The sequence below is a fragment of the Macaca mulatta genome, chromosome 11 (genome assembly GCF_049350105.2).
Source record: "Macaca mulatta isolate MMU2019108-1 chromosome 11, T2T-MMU8v2.0, whole genome shotgun sequence".
Classification (NCBI taxonomy): domain Eukaryota; kingdom Metazoa; phylum Chordata; class Mammalia; order Primates; family Cercopithecidae; genus Macaca; species Macaca mulatta.
In genome coordinates, this window is record NC_133416.1 from 96,780,118 (window position 1) to 96,796,953 (window position 16,836).

General features: G+C 40.2%; 1 protein-coding gene across 7 annotated transcripts in view; it reads right to left on the reverse strand.

Annotated features, from left to right (window-relative positions):
* The window catches only part of POC1B (POC1 centriolar protein B), a 102,042-nt gene that overhangs the window by 77,612 nt on the left and 7,594 nt on the right, over positions 1-16,836 (reverse strand). For 2 of the 7 annotated variants that reach the window (XM_015152388.3, NM_001261628.1), the window contains 1 exon segment: positions 87-258. The exons of 4 other annotated variants lie outside the window; for them this stretch is intronic. In XM_015152388.3, the coding sequence (XP_015007874.2) occupies positions 87-258 (172 nt within the window). 7 annotated transcript variants of the gene reach the window in all.

Consider the following 16,836-nt stretch of genomic DNA (forward strand, 5'->3'; position numbering starts at 1 on the left):
CAGCAGTGCATGAGCAGCAGCCAGGCTCAGCTTTCTTTCACATTTCCAAATCCAGAGGATATCAAGTGTTTCTTTGTTTCTCTTACTTATCAGGAATCCAGAGTCTCACGGTTCTGTCTCGTGAGGCAGATGCCAATAAGTTTCCATGTGGAGAAAACTGCACGCTGGTTACAACATCCTTGTGACCCACATATCTGTAAGCTCTAGCATGTGGCTTGAAATTCCATAGCATGAGAAAGGTGTCCCAAGAAGCAGTAGCTATCAAGAAATAGAAGAACAAAACCACTGTTTGTTAAAATGCAAACACAGGTGTGTCTCATTACAATGAGCAGCGTATCTAATAACAAGGCGTCCAGGTAATAGAGGGGCTGGAGGTTGTGAGGCTGACCAGGTAATAGCCAAATTACTTTTTAAAGGTACTCAAAACTATATCACTAATATGCAAACTTGGCTGTGTCCTATGTAAGCACATAGCAGGATGACTGGCCCCCATATTCGATTAGTGCTCAGTAACTGTATTTACCAGAAGGCCGCAGCATAGTATAACAGAGGTACACGGGACTAAGAGTCCGTTTTGTTTCTAACTCTGGGTAATGGAAAGCTAGTTAACCTCTGTGTCATGATGTCATGAGGACTGAATGTTTTTCCTGGGAGGGATGGATGAGATAATTTTTCAAACTGTTTATGTGGAAATAATTTCACACTTACAGAAAAGTTACAAGAACAGTACAAATAACACTGATATGCCTTTTACCCAAATCTACTTGTTAATGTTTTGCTTCATTAGGTTTGTAATTTGCTCTGTATTTGTTTCTCCTTGTACATGAACACACATAAACCCACACATACAAACACATACATATTTTTTTTTCCTGAACCATTTAGGAGCAAGTTATACAACTCACAGCATCTTTATTCCTAAATACTTCAGTGTGTTTTTCCTAAGATTTAGTATAGTCTCTTAACACACCCACAGCACAGTTATCAGCTTCATGAAGCTGATTATTAAAGATGCAATATTTTAATATACTAACTATATTTATCAACTGATCCAGTAATACTTCTATAGCTAGATAAGATGATCTTATTAGTCTCTTTCTGCTCTATAATTTAATGGCATTTGATGATTAATAAAAGAATCATGTGTGTCAGACAACAGCTTACAGATTTAAAAAAAGGAAAACAAATGCAATCAATGGTGGTAATAATTGCCTTGACAAAGAATGAACAAATAAACAAATGAAAGGTATATCTAACCCTTGCCTAAAAAACAAATTTTATTTTATGCATGTAGCCCTAGAATAGCCCCAATAATAGGAAGTAGGTCAATGAGAATCACTAAATCTGGATTGTAGAGTGCTTAGAAAAAAAATGTAATGTTATAAACTTGAACACAATTAGTATCACTGTTAGAGAAAACATAGGGCCTGGCTACATAAAGTCACTGAAACCTATGTTCTTTTGCCAACATAAAAAGTTCATTTGGGCTCAGCCTATGCATTATTTCCATGTAAAACAGTTAAAGTGAGTTCAGCTACAATATTGCTTAGCACCCCCTTTTTAAAAAAGTTAATATTCCACCAGAGCTTATCCACATTACTAAAGATTTATAGCAGAGTCGGAATTATCCAAGGTTAATGTAGACAAAGCAAGGAAAACAATGAGTTATCATATGTAATAAACTAAGGACACTACTTCAGTTCTGTGCATCATGCTGCAAACGAGATATACAAAAGCAAATAAGATACAATCCCTTCTCTCAAAGAATCACATAGTAGGGAAGACAGCATTAATAATACACAGATACAGAGGACTTTTACATATTATTTATTCATTAATGGTGGGTGGGGTGATTGCGTGGTCCATTCTGAGGAAAGGACATTTGAGCAGAGAGGTGAGTGAAACGGAGAGTGATCCTAGCTGAGACATGGAGAAAGAGTACTCTGAGCACAGGAATCCCTGTGCAAAAGCACCTGGAAGAATGAAGAATGGCAAGGAGGTCAGTGTTTCCCCAGTAGAAGCGAGAGAAGAGACCGGTAGGAGGGAAACCGAAAAGGGGGCAGATGGAGGAGGAAAAGCCATGGTGGGAGGTGTGTCTTCTTCTAAAGTGCAATGTGCCATTATCCTAAGTGAATTAATGCGGGAACAGAAAACCAAATACCATATGTTCTCACTTATAAGTGAGAACTGAACATTAGTACACTGGACATAAAGATGACAACAATAGCCACTGGGGACTACTAGAAGAGGGAGGAAAGGAGTGGGGAAAGGTTTGAAAAACTATTGAGAACAATGCTCACTACCTGGGTGATGGGATCATGCAGTAAACCCATATAACAAACCTGCACATGTACTCCCTGAATCTAAAATAAACGCTACAATTATTAAAAGAAAAAAAAAAAACCTGCGATGGGAAACTACTCTAGATTTTGAGCAGGGGGAATCTCATGATCTGGTTTAAGAATACTGTCACTTTGACAATAAGGAAAGGATTTTTAAAAAAAATGTGTTCTCAAAGGAGAGTAATACATTATAAAAAGAAATAAAAAATAAAACAATTGTGGTGAGTCAACTGGATATTCATAAGGAAGAAAATTAACCTTGACTCCTACACTTTATACCACATACAAAAGTTAATTCCACGTAGAACATAGATCTAAACGTGGTACGTAAAACAGTAAGCTTTTAGAAGAGAACACAGAATATCTTCATGGCCTTGGGGTAGGCAAAGACTGCTTTAAAAAGACATTAAAGTTAATAAGTATAGAGGAAAAGAATGACAATTTGTACTGTACAAAAATTAAGAAGTTTTGTTCACTGAGAGGTACCACTAACCAAGTAGGAAAGCAAGCCACCGAGTGGCAAAGAAGATATTTACAACACATATATCCAACACATAACAAAGTATGTATATACAGAATCTATAAAGAGTGCTATAAATCAGCCAGGTACAGTGGCTCATGCCTGTAATCCCAGCAATTTGAGAGGCCAAGGTGAGAGGATCGCTTGAGGCCAGGAGTTTGAGACCAACCTGGGCAACATAATGAGACTCCATCTCTACAAATAAAATAAAATATAAAAAGAACGCTACAAATCAATAAGAAAAAGGCACACTACCCAACAACAACAACAACAACAAATAGGCAAAGGACTTAAACAAGTACTTTGCAAAAGAAGATACCCATATGGCCAATAAACATATGAAAAGGTTCTCAATTCCATTAGTCATCAGGAAAACGTAAATTAAAACCACAATGAGATATCCATGCACACTCATCAGAATGATTACAATGAAAAAGATAAATAACACCAAATCTTGGTGAGGATGTAGAGTAACTGGAATGCTCATATACTACTAATGGTTATAACCACTTTGAAAATCTATTTTGAAATATCTATTGAAACTGAATATATACTTAGTATTTGATTCAGCAATTCCACTCCTAGAAATATACCCACAGAAATTCTTATGTATGGTTAGCAAAAGACATGTGCAATGTTTGTGGCAATACTATCCACAAAAGATCAAAGTCAGAAGCCCAACTATCCGAGTAAAATGAATACATAAATTGCGATATATTCACGTTGTATACCTACTGTGTTAAATTTTACTTATGTGGAAGTTTAAGAAGAAGCAAAATTAACCATGAAGTTAGAAGCAAACATTGTGATTATGTGGATGGCAGGGAGGGAGGATAGTGGCTGGAAGGGAACACAAGAGGGGATTTCTGGAGATACTGGTAATGTTATGTTTCTCACTCTGGGTTTTGGTTAAATAAGCAGGTCACATTCTAAAGATTCATCAAGCCGTACAGTTACATTATTTCTGCAATTTTTGGAACATATCAATGCTTCAATAAAACGTTTAGGAAAAAGCAGAAAACATCACTCTAGCTGTTGTGTGGAGAAGACACAAGGGGCAAGGGACAGATCTATTAGGAGGGTACTGCAATCATCCAGTCAGGAGAAAGCAGTGGTCTGGACTAGGCTGGGGGCCTTGGAAGGAGGAGAAAGAGTCAAAATCAAGATACACTGTAGAATCTATGAGGCATGCTAATGACTAGATGTGAGATAGAGAAAAAGAGAAGATGCTAGAATTTTGGCCTGGGCACCCAAGTGAGTTTTAGTGCCATTTAATGAGATGGGAAAGACCAGAAAGGGAGATCTGAAGTGATACAGGATGGGGTGGACATAGTAAATTTGAGATGCCAATTAGACATACAAGTGAAAATGTCAAGTAGGAAGATGCATATACCCCCTGGAGCCCAGGGAGAGGTTCTGACTCTACAGTGTGGTGGTTAAAAGAATACCCTGTAAAATTAGACTCACTGTGCTCAAATCCATGCTGTCACTTACTGCTGTGTGCCCTTGGGCAAGTTACTCAACCTCTCTGTGCCCAGGACACTTCATTTGCAAAACGAGGTGTTGAAAGTACTAAAGGAAATAGTACTTGCAATTTATGCCTGCCACATGAAAAATACTCAAATGTAGCTATTATTGCTAAAGTTTTCTCTGTTAGTAGTAGCTTAGAGAAAGTACTAAAGGCTGTAAACTGGATGGGATCACTGAGGAAATCAGTACAGATAAAGAAAAGGTTGAGGACACTTAACGTTCAGATAAGGAAGAGCAAAGGAAGGCGCCACAAACAAAGTAGGAAAGGGCAAGGACATTGTGGTGTCCAGGAAGAGAAGGAGCATTTCAAGGGGGTGATAAGTGTGTCAAATGAGGTTTAGTAAAATCAGGCCTGATCAGGACCTGCTACATAATTTGCAGGGCCTAGTGCAAAATGTAAACGTGAGGCTCTTATAGGAAAATAATTAAGAATTGCAGGACAATGATAGCATAGCATTAAACTAAGCATGGAGCCCTGTGCAACTGTGTAGGAGGTATGCCCACAAAGCTGGCCCTGGGCCCAAATGAGAGGACGTTCCAGCTGGGCTTCCTGGGCCAAGTAGGGGCTCAGAAAGCTGTGAAACTCACTCATTTCCTGCATCAGGACTTACTTTGGTCCTGGATGAATAATAATATTGAAGATATATGCTTAGAATATTCCTAACATCAGAATTAGTACATGTGTTTTCTTCCCCAAGAAAGTGGGATCAAAGCCAGAAAGGCATGGACTCAGAAGAAAATAGGAGAGAGTTTATATATATCATAGAATATATATGACCCCCAAGGCCGCAGATCACTTCAGCCCAGAAGTTTGAGACCAGCTGGGCAATGTCTCGAAACCCTGTCTCTACAAAAAATACAAAAAAAAATCAGCTGGGCGTGGTGACCTGCACCTATATTTCCAGCTACTCTCTGGGGGTGGGGGAGGCTGAGGTGGAGGCGGGAGACAGAGGCTGTACTGAGCCATGATTGCGCCACTGCACTCCAGCCTGCTTCAGACAGTGCAAGGCTCTGTCTCAAAAAAATTAAAAAAAAAAAAAAAAAAAAGCTATGAAAACCAACACTGAATTTCCCTCTTTACTTCCTTAACCTTCTGTGTTAGGAAAGAATTGTCCTACCAAACCCTAATACCATGATAATAAAATGTATTTGGTTATTGATGTCAGCGTTGTACTGTGTCAACGTGGAATTTGCTTTCATACATTTCCATTAAACCACACCCTATATAAACATTACCACATAATTTAAAATGTCAAAGCTTGTACCATTCATCTTCAACGGGTGTATTCTGAGATAAAATGTCAAAAGGGAGGAAATTAGTGGAAAACATTAACTAGTAATCTACCAATTTAAAATAAACTATTTATAATCTATAACAATAATCCATTGTTTCAAGAAATCTCTGTTGGTAGAAGAACAAAGCCCATGCTTACCTAGGTCGGTGCTTTGTCTCTGGAGGTGACAACAAAGAATAACAAATGGAAAACATGTTTGCTGTGTGTCTATCACACAATGCTCAAACGGTCACCCGTTTTTGTGTCACCTTAAGTACCAATAACTTCCTTGAGTCAACCCAAGCTTTCTCACTCATTGATTTGCCCAAAATCAGCTGCAGTTACTTAGAGGCTCTGTCTGGAACACTATTTTCTGAAAAGAAATGTTACTCTCTCCAGTTTTTTGTTTCTTACAAATTATCTTACTTATCTTTGCAGTTGGTAATATTTGTACCTGATACAGAATTCCAATATTACAGAATTCCAACATTACAAAATGGCATTTAATGAAATCTCTTTCTAGTCCTTGACAACCTGGTTCTCCTTCTAGAGGCAACCAGCATTACTAATTTCTTGGGAATCCTTTGCGCTTATTCAAATGTGTGTGTCTACTCTCATACGCTTTTTATACAAATGGTAGTATATTATACGCTTTCTGCATTTTGCCTCTCTGTCCTGCCTCCTCAGTCTACTTAGCATGACATATGCTGGAGATAATGTTTCGTTAATACCTAGAGCTGCCTCATTCCTTTTTCCTTCTTATTTTTGGTAAATTTTTATTTTGATAATTTTAATCTTACAGGAAAATTAGAGAGTTCTTAGGTTGCTCTTTGTCTTTATTGACCTTTATATTCTTGAAGACTATAAGCCTGTTATTTTGGTAGCCTGCTTATGCATTTTATTAAAGATACAATTTTGACAAGAATATCACAAAAGTTATGCTGTGCCCTTAGCAGTGCATCATATTAGGGTGCACATGATGTCTCTTTGCCCTAATAGTGTTGTTAACTTTGATTGCTTGGTTTAGGTGATCCTACCTCTACCACGTAAAGTTACTATTTTTTCCCTTTGGAATTAATAAGTAACTTGTGGCATAATATGGTTTGGCTGTGTCCCCACCGAAAATCTCACCTTGAATTGTAATTCGAATTATAATCTATGTGTTGGGGGAGGGACCTCGGGGGAGGTGATTAGATCATGGGGGTGGTTCTCATGATAGTGAGTGATTTCTCACAGATCTGATGGTTTTATAAGGAGCTTCCCCACTTTCGCTCTGCACTTCTCTCTCCCGCTGCCATGTGAAGACGGACATGTGAAGATGGACGTGTTTGTTTCCCCTTAGGCCATGATTGTAAATTTCCTGAGGACTACCCAGCCATGTGGAACTGTATGTCAATTAAACCTTTCTCCTTTATAAATTACCCAGTCTTAGGCAGTTCTTTATAGAAGTGTGTGAACAGACTAATACATGGAGAGATAAGACTATATAAATAATGTCTTCCTCACCAAACTATCACACACTAACTTTAGCATCCTTTCATAATTTTCTAACCCATCATTCTATGATTTACTACTTAATTAACATTTAATTAGTAAGTTAATGAATTAATATTTTAAAAATGTATTTACTGTTGTAAGGAAGAACCATCCATTTTCCTCCATTTATCTGTTTACTCATTTACTTATTTTTATCAGTGTGAATGTATAGATTATTTAATTCAACAGGTTATAATCCATAACTGTCATTTATTTTGACTCTCAAATTGTTCCAGATTTGGCAAATGAAAGCCCCTTTAAAAGCTGCCCTCTGCGTCCTTTTGATATATTTCCATTCTTCAAATACTCCCTTATTTTCTAGAATTACAAGATGTTCTAAGACGTACTTCTCCTGCTCCAGCCCTGAAATGGGCCTTTTCTTTCCTCCCCAAAAAGCTCTGATTTCTTTTAACAGATAATGGTATTAAGAAACCAATATCTGGGCACAATGTTTGCTCATTGCTACTGGTGTGTCAGTGAACAGAGCTAAGGAATAAGACTGAAATCACAACGGGCAGAACTAAGAAATTAGCTATAAATAGAGAGCTATTATCTATCTATATGTAGGTATGTCAATTGATATAGATATTAAAAACCATGAGTTTTAATCTAACACCACAGAATACATTCTTGCTCTCTGTTTTCCCATATTTGTGACTCTCTTTTCCCACAATAAGAAACCTGGCTCCCATGCTCAATATATCTTTGCTCAATCCTAAAATACAAACAGTAGTTTCAGAATCATGAAACCACACCACTGCAAAAGAAATCCCACTAACTAGAGTTCAGGATTCAGTTTTGGTTTTTTTGAGACAGAGTCTCGCTCTGTTGCTCAGGCTGGAGTGCAGTGGTGCAATCGCGGCTCACTACAACCTCTGTCTCCTGGGTTCAAGCAATTCTCGTGCCTCAGCCTCCCAAGTAGCTGGGATTACAAGTGTGCACTACCACAGTCAGCTAAATTGTTTTGTATTTTTAGTAGAAACAGGGTTTCAGCATGTTGTCCAGGCTGGTCTCGAACTCCTGGCCTCAAGTGATCTGCCTGCCTTGGCCCCTCAAACTGCTGGATTTACAAGTGTGAGCCACCACACCCAGCCTGTTTTGTTTTTTTAACTGGGAGGCAATTAAATTGTAGGTGGCTCCTTTTTGGTCTTGCACACTTCCTTTTGCTCTTTGGTAGCATGGTTCTACTTGAGCTTGGAAATAAGTCCTAGGGCGTGGCCCTTTCTTTCACATGTGGTCCTGATTCCTAAAGATCTGGCCTTTCTGGTGTCTCAACTCAATGTCTGAAGTGCTCAGAGAGACTCCCTCTTTGTTGAAGCTAGAGACCTAGACATCCAGCCCTGCATGGTCATTAGTATCACCATTCAGCTCTCAGTTCAGCAGTGAGAGATCCCTGGTAGTCTCACAGTTTCCCACTCTGCACACCCTGAGCTCAACCAGGCTGTTACTCGGAGGCTGCTCTACCTCTCTGCTGTGCAGCAGGAAAAATGCTCCCAGGAAGAAAGTCAAGGAGATCATCACCTTGCATGCTTTCTTTCTTGTAAAGATCATAGTTTTTGCACTCTCTATAGGTCAATGCCTGAAAACAGCTAACTCACATACATTTTGTCCAGTTTTACAATTACTACGTTGGTGCAAGATTGCGATTTTTGCTATTGATATTTTCAGCTACCAATTACTTTCGTCACTGGAGGCAGAAATATGTTTTTATTCTTTTTTTTTTTTTTATTGATATGGAGTCTCATTCTGTCGCCCAAGCTGGAGTACAGTGGCAGAATCTCGGCTCACTGCGGGCTTTGCCTCCTAGTTCAAGCAATTCTCCTGCCTCAGCCTCTCAAGTAGCTGGGACTACAGGCATGCACCACCACACTGGCTAAATATTTTTTTTGTATTTAGTAGAGACAGGGTTTCACCATGTTGGTCAGGCTGGTCTCGAACTCCTGGCCTCAGGTGATCCGCCTACCTCGGCCCCCCAGAGTGCTGGGATACAGGTGTGAGCCACCATGCCTGGCCAAATAGTACATATTTTAGATAACTTTGTACATTTGAAATATATTCCCTCAGGCCTTTTCATTCCATATTCAGAATAATCCTGATTGGCCAGGTGCAGTGGCTCACGCCTGTAATCCCAACACTTTGGGAGGCTGAGGCGGGTGGATCACCTGAGGTCAGGAGTTCGAGACCAGCCTGGACAACATGGTGAAACCCTATCTCTACTAAAAACGCAAAAAAGTTAGCCAGGCACTCTGCTGCACGCCTGTAATCTCAGCTACTCTGGAGGCTGAGGCGGGGGAATCGCTTGAACCCGGGAGGCAGAGGTTGCATGCAATGAGCTGAGATTGTGCCACTGTACTACAGCCTGGGCAACAAAGTGAGACTGTCTCAAAAAAAAAAAAAAAAAAAAAAAAAAAAAAAAAAAAAATTCCTGATAATTCAGATTAGCTTCATATAGAAATCCTTGGATTTTTCAACTATTTCAGAAGTCCTTCTCTATATTTTCTACCTCCATTATGTCCTACTATAAAGTCCATTACTGAAAATAAACTCAGCTTTCTAGTTTCACGTGGTGCCATGACTTTGTACTTTATGCTGCATTTCCAGGTTCATGCTTGCCTTTGGGTCACAAAAGAAACACCAGACTGCTTTATTTAGGGGAAAAATAGGGAAATCTTCTAAAGAAATCTATGAGAATGAGTTCTTTTATAAATATTTTTAAGAAATGAAAATAAAAGGCAATCCCAAGACATACATCTATAAACCTAGATGGGGCCTGGCACAATGGCTCACTGTACTCCCAGCACTTTGGGAGGCCAAGGCAGGTGAATCACTTGAGGCCAGGAATTTGAGACCAGCCTGGCCAATATGGTGAAACCCTGTCTCTACTAAAAATACAAAAAATTATCTGGGCGTGGTGGCGCGCACCTATAGTCCTAGCTACTTGGGAGGCTGAGGCATGAGAATCACTTGAACCCAAGAGATCGGGGCTGTAGTGAGCTGACATTGCACCACTGCACTCCAGCCTGGGTGACAGAGTGAGACTGTCTCAAAACAACAATAAACCTAGATGGAAGTGAGGGAAAGGGTTGTACAATAAAAAGACAATATTCCAATCTTGACTAGACAAACTTTAATACTGTAATATGGTCAGAAGTAGTTTGTACTATGCAAGCACTGCATAATAATATAATTAAGTGACGGCACTCACTTAAAATCCCTTTGCCTTGAATAAGGAAATAGCTAAGCATATTTGTTTTCTAGCTGATACTAAGTAATTAGCTTGCTAGTATAAGCTGGGTCTAAAGGAGCTGTAGGTGCTTTAAAAAGTAATCTTTAGTAATGACAAGCTGAAGAAATTGAATTTATTCAAATTTCACGTCCTTGAAGACTAGCAATAACAACGGAAACCTTTACTGAATTAGTACTATGGGTCTAGTATTTTTCAATACTGCATCAGTCTCAAGCCCAGGCATGGTGGCTCATGCCTGTAATCCCACTGCTTCGAGAGGCCAAGGCAGAAGGACTATGTTAGGCCAGGAGTTCAAGACCAGCCTGAGCAATATAGCGAGACCCCATCTCTACAAATAATTTTAAAAATGACCTGGGCTTGGTGGTGCATACCTGTAGTCCCAGCTACTCCAGAGGCTGAGGGAGGCAGGCGGCTGGAGCCCAGGAGGTCAAGGCTGCAGTGTGCTGTGACTGCAACACTGTACTCCAGACTAGGCACCTTTATAAGTATTATTTTATTTAATCCTAACAACAAGGCAGATAAATATCATTATCTCTATTTTACAGAAGAGGAAATGAGGCTTAGTGAGGTTAGGTAACTGGTCAAGGTAACATAGATGAAAAGTGAAAAGAGCTCAATTTTTAACCCACTTCTACAAGACTCCAAAGCCTAGGCTTTTAACCAATAAACCAGTGCTTCTCAAAGCAAGGGAATTTATGAATTATCTCCATCAGAGTTACTGGGGTCCTTGTTAAAAATACATATTTCTAGTAAATTACACATTATTTGGGGTTAGACCTGGGAATATAAATTTTTGACAAGTTTCTCACTGAATTCTGATGCACACTGAAATTTGAGAAACAATGCACTCTGTTACTACCTCTTAGTGTTACACTGAATTAGCTTTTGTAATTTTTCAGCTTTTGTAGGTTTAGTAATTTTTTAAGCTATAATAGGAGAAGCTCCACAAAGTACCACATAGGCTGCCATCAAGAATTTGAAAAAAAAAAAAAAATCTTTGGCAAACTTTTATTATGGTTTCACTGCAGGGAAAGTAACTAAAAAGTTCCAAATTTCAGTTTGCTTCTATTCAGTCAAAAAAGGAAAGATTACCTTGTTCTTTACTATCATTTGTCGTACAAGCAAACCACATGTTACAGAAGGATTTAATCAATGACAGGATAACCTTGAAGGAAAAAGTGGGGGAAGTAACAACTTCAATGTTAAAATTATGCAGTTTTCAACAGAAACTTCTAAAGTACAGGTCAGATTCTGCAAACCATGTGAAAATACTTTTAAAGGCTTTTACTGTTCGTTTAAATGTGAATGTGGCCCTCTGGGAAAGAGATGACTGGCCTAATGGAAAAAGGTATGGTTCTGGAATAAGACTCAAACCAGACTCTATTAGGCTAGAGGTCCCTAACCCCCAGGCTGCGAACTGGTACTGGTCCGTGGCCTATTAGGAACTGGGTTGCACAGCAGGAGGTGAGCAGCAGGCAAGCAAGCATTAAGGCCTGAGCTCCACCTCCGGTGAGATCAGCAGTGGCATTAGATTCTCATAGAAGTGTGAACCCTACTGTGAAAATTGTCTTCCATGAAGCCAGTCCCTGGTGCCAAAAAGATTGGGGACAACTGCTAGGCTCTGCTGCCTACTACCTTTATAGTTTTGGGCAAGTTACTGAAATTTCAGCTTCTGCAACCATAAAAGGGGATGATAACACTTCAAAGGCTATTTTGTTTTCTCTCGTCCTCTTCCTTCTCATCACCTTTCCACCCATCCTGTGAAACCTAAGAGCCCCTATAATATGGTTTGGACTTATGACCCCACCCAAATCTCATATTGAATTGTAATCCCCAGTGTTGGAGGAGGGGCCTGGCGGGACGTGATTGGATCATAGGGGCAGATTTCCCCCTTGCTGTTTTTGTGATAGTGAGTGAGTTCTCACAAGATCTGGTTGTTTAAAAGTGTATAGCACCTCCCCTTCTCTCTCTTCCTCCAGCTCTGGCCATGTAAGATGTGCCTGCTTCTCCTTCGCCCAGTGCCATGATTGTTAAGTTTCCTGAGGCCTCCCCAGCCATGTTTCCTGTATAGCCTGCAGAACTGTGAGTCAATTAAACCTCTTTTCTTTGTAAGTTACTCAGTTTCGGGTTTTTTTTTTTTTTTTTTTTTTTTTTTTTTTTTTTTTTAAGATGGAGTCTCACTCTGTCATCCAGGCTGGAGTGCAGTGGCACGATCTCAGCTCATTGCAGCCTTTGCCTCCCGGGTTCAAGCAATTCTCCTGCCTCAGTCTCCCGAGTAGCCGGGACTACAGGCGCGTGCCACCACACCTGGCTAATTTTTTATTTTTAGTAAAGACAGGGTTTCACCATGTTGGCCAGGCTAGTCTCGAACTCCTGACTTCAGGTGATCTGCCTCGGCCTCCCAAAGTGCTGGGATTACAGGCATGAGCCACTGCACCCGGCCTCAGGTATTTCTTTATTGCAGTGGGAGAACAGACTAGTATATCCTACCTTCTAAGAGTCTACTAAGAAAAAATCCACTATGCTTCAGGTCCTGCTTCCTCTAATTATGACCCGAAGTTGAAGCCTCAAGCCTCTCTGGTCATCAATCATTGTGCAAACTTTCACTCCCATAATGCTATGGATATCCCCTTAAGCTGACCCTGGTACCCATGCCTTTTCGCCTCAAAATTTACCACTGGGCCACAACACCCACTAGATGATGCCTCTTGTATTCACATCCTCCTCTCTGTAAGTCCCTCTTCCTCCTTAAGTACTTAAACCTTGACTCTGCTTGTGGACACCAAGTTTCCTGTCACCTTTCAAGCAGCAATCATTTTCTCTTTCACATGTCACCTACTTCAGTCACAGTCTTCCCTTCCATTTCAACTCTGAGCACTATGAATTAACTCAACAGATACATGACCCCAGCAACATGTAACGCATTGTGGCAAAAGCGGGGAGTCCTAAGTGACAAAGCAGATAGAAATCTCTAATTGAGGAGCTTAAATTCAAGTGGAAACGCAGACAAACGTATCATTTTTTAAATTTATGTATTTATATTAATTTTTTGAAGATGGGGGTCCTGCTATGTTCCCCAGGCTGGTCTCAAACTCCTGGGCTCAAGGTATCCCTCCTGCCTCAGCCCCTTGAGTAGCTGGGACTACAGGCATGCACCACTGTGCTTGGCTTTATATCATTTTAAATTGTGCTAAGAGGTATGAAAGATAAAGCAGGAAGCTTTATTTTGTGTGGAGGTGGAATCTTAAGTTAGATAGAATGATCGGGGGCATTTTAAGTGGAGGTGTGAAGGACAGGGAGTCAGCCAAATAAAGGGCGAGGTGGTGAAGAACATTTCAGACCAAGGGGAAAATAGGGCCTCTCCAAAGACCTTTTTTCTCCTGCCTCCTCAGCCGCTCATTCTAAAAATCTTGTCACCAGCAGAACACGAACACTTCTCAAATCTCTGATTGCAACCCACCAGGACAACTTGCTTTCCTTATGACTCACTCACTTCCATCTCATCCAGAACTCCAAGACCCATGTTCTCATCCAGACCCATGTTCTCCATTGAGGCTCTCTTCTCACCATCTTCACTTCACTAACCAATTTATAACCTTCATTTCTCTCCTTATTCAATTGTAATCCCCCTCATACACGTAACGTTCAATCCCTTGACTCTGCCTCCTTCCTTCAAATTCCCCTGGCAAAAATCCCAAGCACTCTGCCTTTTCTGAGATCATAACTATACCAGTGAGAATTGCTGGTCACCCCAACCCCCAAACAGATTGGAAACACTATACATTTATGATAACTAAGTTTACATGAGTCTTATATACTCCAAAGCAGTGCATGACTCCCTATTAGTTTCTTCCTCCACTCTCTCTAATGACAATTTAATATTGTCTCTATCTTTAACATTTCTACCCCACTCCTAACCTTGGCTTTCATGATACCCTACTATAATGGCTTTCCCTCCTATCTTTCTGATTATTCTTTCTTAGGTTATTTTGCTATCTCCTCTTCTGATCTACAGGTTGGATATCTTCAATATTCAGACATGGGGTATTTGTTCTCATTGCTCTACATTCTTCCCAGGTGATCTCACTCATTCCCATGACTCTAAATACAATTTGTATGCTAATAATTCCCAAATTTCTGTCTTGCCCAGACCATCACAGTAATTTGAAGACCACCATCCTAGTTTGAACCACTATCATCTGCTGGTATTACTATAATCCCCCTAAATGATTTCCCTACTAATAGTACAATCTCTGTATAGTAGCCAGAGTGGTCTTTTTGAGGTACAAATCATGTTATTCCCTTACTAATCCCTCCAACAATTTCCACCACTCTCAGAACAAAATCCTAAAACGTGTCAAGTTTCCTGTAGCTGCTGTAACAAATTACCACAAACCTGGAGGCATAAAACAACAAAAATTTGTTATCTCACAGTTCTGGAAACCAGAAGCCTGAAATCACGGTGTTGACCGGGCCACACTCTCTCCAAAGGCTCTAGGGGATATCTCATTCCCTCCCTCTCCCAGCTCCTGGTGTCTCTAGGCACTCATTGGCTTGTTGCTGTGTCACTCCAATCTCTGCCTCTGGCTTCACATGGCCTCCTCTTATCTCCTCAGTATGTTTTTTACAAGGACACGTCACTGGATTTAGGGCCCACACAGATAATTCAGGATGATCTCATAATCATTAAGATCCTTTGCAGACTTACATCTACAAAGACTTTTTTCCCCCCAAATAAGGTCACATCACAGGTTCCAAGGACTACGACATGGACACATCTTTTGGAGGGTCCCCATTTAAACCCACTATAGCTTCAAGGCCCTGCCGAAGCTGTCTCTGCCTCCCCTGCAGCTTCCTCTCTCTTTGTTTACCAGGTTCTACCCATTCTGGCATTCTTACACTTTCTTGATCTAGGACAGCTCTTTCCCAGCCTTGGTCTTTGCCTATGCTATTCTCCTTTTAGTCTTTACCTAGCTAACTTCTCCTCTGGTCTTCAGTTGAATCTAACTTTCACAGGGAAGTATTCCTTGACCCCATAAATTTAAGGATGTCTCCACTGTTATCCTCCCTTTAGAAAGCACTCTATGGCTGGGTACAGTGGCTCACACCTATAATTCCAGCACTTTGGGAGACTGAGGTGGGAAACCTCATTTCCACTAAAAATACAAAAATTAGCTGGGCATTGTGGCATGCACCTGTAGTCCCAGCTACTTGGGAGGCTGAGGCACGAGAATCGCTTGAACTTGGGAGACAGAGGTTGAAGTGAGCCGAGATCATGCCACTGCACTCCAGCCTAGGTGACAGAGTGAGACTTGGTCTCAAAAAAAAAAAAAAAAAAAAAAAAAAACCAGCAGCATACTATTCCTTTCCTTCACAGCTTTGACTACTTTCCTTTGTTGCATCAAGTTGTACTGACAAATGGATTTGTGTTTACTTGTTAATATTTGTCTCCACCACTGGACCATGAACTCTTCATACCATCTCATGAAGCACATCTGCTTTCTTCCCCTCTTTATGTAAACCCAGAGCATAAAATGGCATCTGGCATACAGTAGCTTTAACTAAATAAGGGAGTAGTAAATAAATAGACTGCCTCCTCTTCCCCTTTTGAACAGGATTAGATAAATGCAAATAGACAGATTAGAATGGTGACCAGACACCCAAAGACACTGCTGGCCTGCAGTAGATATCACTCCTAGCCCAGCCTGGAAGACTGATAAAGCTTGGCACGAATGAAAAAGTAGTATCCCAAAAATTATTAAGTTAGAAGGACTTCTCTAATTTTCTTTTCTTTTCTTTTTTTTTTTTTAACATGACACAGCCTCAGGAGGTCCTGAAGACATGTGCCCTCTAATTTTCATTTCTGCTGTGGACAACTACACAACTCAGGAACTTGTTTCACCTTTTACAGTAATCTCCACCTCCTGTCCAAAAGGATTTATTGAAGTTTCTCTGAAATTTTAGGAAAACCTCCCACATAAACTTATTTCCAAGCCCCGCCTAACACTAAGCAGACTGATTCATTCATATATATAACTTTCTTAATTCTGCAAATTACAAAATGATTCAAGTATTATTAAATACTAAATCCTACTAGCCTGTTCTAAAAGTCTAGCGTGCACAGAGGCATGCAAAGAGGTCTAGCATGCAAAGAGAAATCTTTTCTGAGACATCCGAAATTCTCCAGCCTGCTTTTTTACCTGAGGTATTTTTTAAAAACTGAGATATTATTTAAATACCATAAAATTTAGCCTTTTAAAGTACACCAGTGTTTTGCCCAACGTTTGCACTTTTATCACTAATTCCAGAACATTCTCATAATCCCCTACCCCCTGCCACCTGCCAAAAATTCATCTCTGTTAGCATTCTCTATTCCTCCCTTTCCCA